We start from the raw sequence: 9,214 nt of genomic DNA, 5'->3' as shown, positions 1-9,214 counted from the left end.
AAGGGGTTAGTTACAAGCTCTAATGGAACTGAATAAAATGAAATGTGAATGGGATTTATCATCAATTTCAAGCAAAGATTCCTTTGCACTAAGAAGAACTAAAGACTGCTTTACATCAAAGGTGCAGTTTTAAAGCTGAGGGTGTTAATGATGTGAATCATGACCTTTTGATTTCTTTAAAATATTTTTATATGACTCATAATGAGATTAAAAGTGGGCATTATTTCCAGATATCTGAAATGTAGGCACCAGACTTTTGTTATTCAAAATGACCCATTGGAAAATCTTTGCCTAACCAACCTCAGAATTAAAGTAACAGTTAACAAATTAAAATTTCTTCATCTCTCAAAAAAGTTTGCTTAATTTCCTCATCCACACCAAATGAAACTTAACTTGAAAAGAAACAAATGATTATTAATTATAAAAGTCTGTGCATTATATTTCAGTCATCAAAAAACTTAACACTATACTGGCATTAGCATAGAGTACTGCCATTTAGAACTGTCAATTTAATTCAATTTATTTTCTAGTTTCAAAAATAATTTTAATTTCTTTAAATGAATGTTATTCTGGTTCTAATAGAAACATGGTGTATGCTGAGTTCCAAATCCTGACACTTCATGGAAACTACATGGAACAACTACGAGAACAAAATAAATGAACAAACTAAAAAGATCCAAAATCTTGTATCTTCAGCAAAACGTGGAAACAAAGAAAATATGAAAACTCAAAACTAGACCTATGTGAAGCCAAAGGTATTCCTTTAAAAACAAAAGACAAAAATCTACTTAACAGAAGTCCACAAAATTTAAGCAAGTTTTATATAAAAGAGGATTTCCAAATGATCGATAAAGATATTAAAAGTTCTCAACATCATTGGTCATCAGGGAAATCCAATTTACAAGAGTGATGATGTATGACTACATACCCACTAGAAGTTAAAATTAACAAAATGACAATAGCAAGTATAAGCAAGGATTGAGGCAGCTGGAAATTTTGTACTCTGTTGTTGGAGTGCAAACTGTTACAACCAGTTAGAAAACTGTTTGGAATTATCAACTAAAAATGAACATTCACATACTCTATAAGTCAACAATTCACCTCTGAGCTATAAACCGCCCCCCACCCATGTACATATGTATGCAATATAAGAAACTAACAAGAATATTTATAGCAGTGCTATTACACTGGACAAAAACTGGAGATGTCCAAATACCCACCCACAATAGAATGTATAAATAAATTCTTTGGTATATACATACATGAATACTATAAAACAATGAAAATGAATAAACTGCTTCTTTAGAATGTAAACAATAACAATATGAATGAGTCTAACCTGTGTAATGATAATTACGTAGAATAGAAACTGGATATAAAGATGCATAATTTATGATTTCATTTATATGAAGGTCAAAACAGTCAAGACATTTCTTTGATGATAAAGTCAGAATAGTGGTTATCCAGGGGATATTAACTGGATGAGATATGAATGAGGCTTCTGCAGCACTGTTAAGGTTCTATATCTTGACCTGAGTGGTGGTTTCATAGATGCCTCCAGCTCTCCACTCAAGATGTGTGCATAAAATACATCTATCTATCTATATCTGTCTACATTAATAAGGAAGCTCTGTATATACTGACATAAACAAATTATTGAAGATACATTAGATGAAGAAAGGAAGGTACAGAACAATGTTTATGTTATGTACTGTTTGTGTAAGAGAAGTATCAAAATGAGAACACGTATTAGTTTACATTTGTATTTTCATAGGATGAATACACAAGAATCTGTCAATGTGATTAGCTGTGGGAAGTAAAGGAGTGGATGGGAAACTGAAGCAACAAGGATGGGGTGAGATGATACTTTCGATGTATACTTTTAATACCATTTTGACTTTGAGCAACATTAATGTATTCCCAATTTTAAAAATATTTTTTCACGCGTAGATGTTCCAAAGATGAAAAAATTGAATTGTTTGCTACCTTTGTCCCTCAAAATTGCTGGAATTCAGAGCTGTCTTGTCTTTTCTATAAAATAGTGCCTCCTTTTTAAAGAATGTACTTTCCTTTCAGATCATCCCAATTCTGTCCATGATGGCATCAAATATATACAAATATACAAATGATTTGCCATTGAATTCTGAATATGAGAGGGAGAGAGAGAGTTCTTCTCTAAGCCAAGACATATGTTAATTGTTTTAAGATGCAGTAGTATTTATTTTGACACTGCCTTCACTAACTTACATTGCTGAAACACCTTCAGACCTTCTAACAAATGTTCAATTCTGTGGCAGTGTCTAGGGTACATGAGTCAATTGGTGTTCTGTCTCAGCTTTACATTCGGAGCACTACCTTTTCACAGATATCTTACAAGCTCCGTGTGTTCCGATTCAGTGGTTTGAAGGATATTCTGCTGTCACTGATTTATAGCAGCTCCATGAAAAGAACACAAAACAGTGAATTTTTTTAAAGCAAAATTTCTTTTGCCAGTGGTGATGTTCCCATTTTTGTGTTTGTCTCATGCCGGTCTGGCTTTCATTTGATGCTTTAGCTCATGACACTTAGCAACGCTAGGTCTCCAGTTCAGAGCATAGCTGGACCATTTAATAACAAAACCAGAAGGGAGTTTGAAAGGTCTTAACAATATTACTTTCCAAGGTACTTTCCTGTAACTTTCCTCACCAAAGATGAATGACCTTGTGTGGCAGGAACATTTGTTTTTATTTCGAGATGAAGAACTGAGGAACAGAGGAGATGAATGACCAGAGTTACTCTAGAATTAGAATCTGACCTCAACTTTGAGGACCCTTAGGCCACAGGGCTCTCTACCACAGCAGACTTGTTCTGAAAACATATCTGACCTGGAAACTCTACTCAGAGAGATCCTGAGGGATCCATCCTACTCAGAGGGATCCCAACCTCTTATTAACTTATTTAAGAGAGCTTTGGATGTAGTGGGGGAAAAAAGTAAAATACCCTAATGACCTAAGGCAAGCAGTTAGTTCTTGCTAAAATTTCAACATGGAGAATTGACTCAGAAATTGATGATCTTGAAGAGGGCACATGACCTGGAACTGAACGTGGCTATGTGAGAAACCAATAATGTTTTTTGCTATTACCACTTTATTAACGTGCACTTCTTCTGAAATTTGTATGACTCAATTATTAATATGCACTAATTCATCATTTATTTTGAGCTTTCCTTTAGAGTCTAAATGTGTTTTTGTTAGCATCTGTTTTTCTTACTTATTTTGTTAACCTGCATCTTTGGATGCATTGAGATTAATTTAAAGAGAGTTGTTTTCTTTTTATTTGGGGTCTTTCAGTGACTTTTGACTTTTTTACAGTTAAATTGTGTGGAAAAATAAAACTATTTTTATACACAAAGGGAAGCATCTACAGAAATTTCTAAATGTTTTATGGACATATATGATTATTGAAGGGGAACAGGTACAGGGTAGCAGCAGTACTGGCCTGAAAGGAGTAGCGCAAAGAGTGTTGTTAGAAAGCCAGTTCCTGGAAAATTGTGCTGAGTTTCCACATCTTAATGAGTGTGTAAATTACATAGGAAGTTGATGATGGTGGAGACTTATATGGAGTCACACAGCATGAGTTATATGCAACGGATTAGAAAACAGAAGATTCCGGTTCTCAATCTAGTTCTGTTACTAGTTAGCAATCCCTTTGGCACGTCACCTAACATCTTTGAGATTCAGTTTCTTTATCTCTAAAGCAAAGGAATGAAACCCTTAAGGTCCTTTTAGGCTCTCATGTAGAAAAAAGCAAGTCTTTGCACACAGGATTACATTTCTAACACTGATTATAATTTAAAAATAAATTTTGAGATGCTGGATAAACTAGCCAAGATTTGTAACAGCACCCTAAGGACAAAGTTAAAGGCATTTGGGAGCTAGCAGACTAATGTTCTAGGCCTGGCTTTGACGCGGTTGGTGAGTGGGCAAATTTATGCATTTCTATAGGGATTAGGTTTGTTTTCTGTATTGCCAGTTGGGCTAGATTGTCTCTGAGTTTTCAATCAGCAATAATATTGGCTATTCTCTTTGATTTTTCCAGTAAAATAACTCAAAGAAATAATATGAGTCCCTCAATATATAGTTTTAGTTTCCACAATATTTCCATGAGGCGTTTTGACAGGGATGTACCAGAAGCAAACAATATACCAGCACTTTTCATGGGAATTATTTCTAAAAAGTCTTGCCCCATTATCAGGCTTTATGAAAACTAAACGTAAATTTAAAACCTTGGGTAGTTATTTATTTTCTATAGACCTTCATCTATTAATAAGAGGTAAAGTGTGGGGCAGAGTAAAGAGTTGGGATGGGTAGCTCATATCAATTAGACAAAATGAAGAACTAAAACAGTTATTAACTACTTACATATTCACGACCAATACGACATGAATTATGAGTGAACTAGTAAAGACAATGACTTTTAACCAACCATTTATCTTTTCCTTTTAAAATGTAAAGCACAAACATGAAAGGGCTAGAAATACTTTATTTGATGGACTCGTACGAACAGATGAGAGTTTAGTTAGTATTTTTCATGTGCTATTATCATTGTAACTTTAAGCAGATAAACCTTAACAATTATTATTAATATTGTTAACATCATAATTCATTCGTCTAATTCTAATTACAAGAAATTGTCATATTTTATTTTTTTATCAAACAGTTTTCATAATGAGCGTGAAAGAAACAACAATATAATATAGAAAGGCACTCAGAGGGAAAAGTAGTGCCACGGCCAAAAGTATTATTTCAGAAAATTTTTTTTATGTCATATCCACATTAAGATATTTTGTCAGTCTCCACAGTACGTCTGTGAGGTATAAGGTTGTTTGTCCTGAAATCCCAATTTTATACACAGGGAAACAAGCGCAGTATGTTTAGCAAATTTTCCAAGGCCACATATTGTGTCAGGATAGCACTGGGAAAAGAATTTGTCTCTGATACTTTTCTTATATAGTCCAGTGCCTAACACAGTGCCCTAGAAAGAGTAAATGCTCAATAGTCACTGAAGGAAAAGAATGAAACCATTCTTCTCTATGAAATTGAGAAAACTGTCATATTTGCTCTCTATTCCTTTAGTCATTAAATTGGACACGCTGGGGCAGCAGTTGAGCAATAAGCTTCATCCACTGTCCTTTCCACAAGTTTCCATTGTTACATGAAGAGGCTTTACAAGATGGTACCATCTGGTCAGTACGGAAGTTACACACTTCCAGGCACCCCCCGTAAGGAGTGTCATTAATCTTGGTTCATTGTACCATTGGCTTTTGTGGTGTAACTTAGGTCCATCAGCCTGTGGCCAAGATCAACTTTTCACAAAAGTCACCGAAAATTCATTAATAATTAACATGTTACTGATGCCCTACCCTAATGATATTCTAGTAAAACAGAGTTCTACATCTTGGACCTAAAGAACTTAGTTGCAGCCCTTGAAAATAAATGACTTGGCTAGTGTCGGCTTTGGCTACTTCAGACTTTGCTGAAGATAATTATAAAGCCAGAAAGAATAACTCAATTTATTTCCTGAGTTAATGTGTCATAAGTTGAATTGCAACTGTAAACATGATAAAGGTCACAGTGGCATGACTTCTACTTTTATTTATTTAATTATTTTGGCCACGCCACACAGCATGCGGGATCATAGTTCCCCGAGCAGGGATGGAACCCTTCCCCCTGCAGTGGAAGTACAGAGTCGTAACCGCTGGACCACCAGGGAATTCCCTGGCATGACTTTTAGAGTTGATAGAAAAATGTGGTAAAAAACACAAGTGTTTACATCACTGGGAGACAAAAGGATGGCAAAACTATAGTAGTTATTCCCAGTGATGCATCATCAAATAAGTTAAAGATTGTCATTCATTTCATTGACACTGGTAACCAATTACCTAAAAAATAAGTAAGACATCTCATGAAGCACTTACGGTTAAAACGTATTCCTTCACCTCTAACGACATTCATATTTTTCTGTTTTGAGAAATAAAACCTGTTTAACTCCATAGAATGATCCTATTAAAATGAAATGAAAATACTCTTGTATCTGTCACCCAAATTTAGTGATTGATCTAAAATTTCACCCAGGTGACACTTTCACTAGGGCACAGTCTGGAGAAATCTGACAATTCTACATCTCATTTGCTTATACTTAAACAAATGATTCACCAGACTTGCCTAATTGGATAGTGTGTTTCCACTGGAGTGAATGTCCTAATAGTAATTCAAGACAAATCTTAGAGATAAGATTCATCAAACATTTCTACTCCATCTTATCATGTCTAAAGGTCAGAGATATTCTGAGCTCTAAAAGAGCATCACAAGGAACTTAAAGCATTCTTTGGTGCAACTGTTACTCATTTTTAGAGCATAGTCACAACTAAAATAGAGACAGACAGAAATCAAATCAAACTATTAAACATCTAAAAAAAAAAATGGTTCTGAAGAACCTAGGGGCAGGACAGGAATAAAGACGCAGACGTAGAGAATGGACTTGAGGACACGGGGAGGGGGAAGGGTAAGCTGGGACGAAGTGAGAGAGTGGCATGGACATATATACACTACCAAGTGTAAAATAGATAGCTAGTGGGAAGCAGCCGCATAGCACAGGGAGATCAGCTCGGTGCTTTGTGACCACCTAGAGGGGTGGGATAGGGAGGGTGGGAGGGAGACACAAGTGGGAGGAGATATGGGGATATATGTATATGCATAGCTGATTCACTTTGTTATAAAGCAGAAACTAACACACCACTGTAAAGCAATTATACTCCAATAAAGATGTTAAAAAAAAAACTATTAAACATCAGCTTACTGGGTAAATTGAGTTTAGATACCTACATGACGCAAAAGAGCAGCTTTTGTATAAGCTCCTATACCCTTTAAACTTAAAGCATAGTCCGTGTTTTCACTTAAAAGTAAATATCTAACTGAAGCCAGAAATTTCATTTTGTCATTGTATCAATTATGTTTAAAAGACCATTATTAAGTAAAATTTAACTTAATTTGTGAACAACCCTACAGTGAGTGGAAATGGAAAAATATAAGTACCCACACCCAGCAACAAACAAAAGACAGATTCTTGAGCGCCAGACCCTCCAACTTGTCTACTTATTATTCAATCCCTTTGCTCACTCTTTCTTTCTACACCAGGCAGAAGAGTAAAATATTTTCAAAGAAATTTCCCGGACTATATGATTTCAATTGCACGTGCCACTCTGGACAAACAGAAGATCCTATTTTCAAAGTCTTAAAGCACTTGTAAGGGCTGTGTATATGTGTCTTATTGTCTTTGTTGCTTCTCTCCTGGAGAACTTGGTTGGCCAGAGCTCTCTCCAGGGCGGTGTGCAGGAGTGACAGGAAACTGAAATCCATAGCCATTGTAGCCATCCAAGTAGACACACTGGAAGAAGCTGATGGGGCCTAAAGAATAGAGGATGATGATTTATTAAAACAAGCAGAATGTGATTAGGAACAGAGGTAAAACACTGTGAGGCAGTCTAATACAATACATATGGACATGGGTTCTCCAGCCAGACAGCCTTGGCAACAACCAGCAAGTTCCTCACATGTAAAATCAAGACAACAACAAAAGACCTCACAGAAATATTGTGGAAATTAAATAAGTTCATATATGTGAACCACTTGAAATCCTTCCTGGCACATAATAAGCCATTATTAAAATGATAATAAAAAAAGCCTGGCATGGAAAGTCAAAGTGTTCAGTTTATAGGAATCTAGGATGTGCACAGTATTTGGAAAAACTGTTATGTAGTAACAGGTTTCAAAACATGAGCTTATCAATATGCAAAGTAACCAACTCGTGTGTGTGTGTGTGTGTGTGTGTGTGTGTGTGTGTGTGTATGTGTGTGTGTGTGTGTGTTAATAACACCACAGAGAGCCTTGTGATTCGTAAAGTCTTGAGGTTTTCCACTTGCCCTTACTCTGGAGGCTAGCACTCTCCTGAGATGGCACAGTTACTCTTTAGGGCAGTGCCTCCAGGTAGCAGCTCTGTTGTCAGAGTAGAAAACAACACAGGAAAGGAGTTAAAGCCCAGCGAGGCAGTGTGCGCATCGGATACAGCATGAGCTCTGGGCCCAGTGAGCCGAGGCTCCCAGGTAGCAGTTTTGTTAAGAGATGGTGAGTTTAGCCCCTTCTCACCATGACGGATCCCTACTGACACTTCAGTGTGGTCCATCCTATCCATTTGCATTCTGTCAACCAACCACAGACTTCTTGCAGATGGCCAGGAAAGAGAATGACAATTGCAGCTAGCAGTATGTGGGATATGGGGGTGAGGGGCGTGCTGGCCAAATCCATGTGAGCCTAAGGGCTTAGGAAGTAGAATAAAGCAAAGTGTGGGTAGAAAGAAGCCAAGGGAAGCAACAAGGGATTATTCTGATTTCACCATCCATGATGTCAACTGACTTTAATCATTGGGTTTTCAGTGATGAAAACAGTTTGGAGAAATCTTGAGTTTAGTTCTTCTCCTTTCCACTCTATCTCATCCAGAATTGTTTTCTATTTTGTTCTAGCCTCAGACAGAGGCAGGAACACAACCCCCCTCCCCCCTGGGGGTTGGACGGTTACACAGAAGGATGGCAGTAAACGGCAGCACCAGTACTAAAAGGGGAAGAGTCCATCAACAACAGGCTACTTTCCAGCTGACCCTTCTGATCTGTAGGCACTGTTCTGACATTTATTTTATTGATGTCAAATAGTTATTAGTGAAAATATCATCATAGCTGCCTATTCTAGATCTTATATAAAAGGCTCATGAATATCAAACTATAGAACTGCTTCATGGTAAGATGAAAATAGAAAATATTGTTTTGCTACAGTAAATCCCCAAATGAACTTAAAGTAATTGATACCTTGGTACTTTTTTTTACTAAAATAATGGAATTATTTTATTTACTTACTTCTTTTTAATTAAACCTTTATTTTGAGATCATTGTAGAGTCGCATACAGTTGTAAGAAATAATGCAGAGAGAGCCCACGTATCCTTCACCTAGTTTTCTCCAATGGTTAACATCTTTGCAAAACAATACTATAATATCCCAACCAGGAAACTGACATTAATATAATCCACCTATCTCATTATGTTTTAATATTTATTTATGAAATAAGAGATTTTGAGTGTTATGTGATAAAGCCACAATTTGTTATGAGTAGGTTAACAATTGGGAAA

The 9,214-nt window shown here is 36.3% G+C and overlaps 1 protein-coding gene across 10 annotated transcripts in view; it reads right to left on the bottom strand.

Moving 5' to 3' along the window:
• Window positions 1–4,503: 4,503 nt before the first annotated feature.
• TRDN (triadin) overlaps window positions 4,504–9,214 on the bottom strand; it is a 376,317-nt gene continuing 371,606 nt past the window's right edge. For all 10 annotated transcript variants that reach the window (XM_082474630.1, XM_082474629.1, XM_082474624.1 and 7 more), the window contains one exon: window positions 4,504–7,445. In XM_082474630.1, the coding sequence (XP_082330756.1) occupies window positions 7,306–7,445 (140 nt within the window). In that variant the 3' untranslated portion in view covers window positions 4,504–7,305. The remainder of the gene's footprint in view (window positions 7,446–9,214) is intronic.

Source organism: Balaenoptera physalus (genome assembly GCF_965194825.1).
Source record: "Balaenoptera physalus genome assembly, chromosome: 9".
NCBI classification, from domain to species: Eukaryota; Metazoa; Chordata; class Mammalia; order Artiodactyla; family Balaenopteridae; genus Balaenoptera; species Balaenoptera physalus.
The sequence above is the reverse complement of the archived record's forward strand: the minus strand, read 5'-3'. Positions and strand labels throughout refer to the sequence as shown.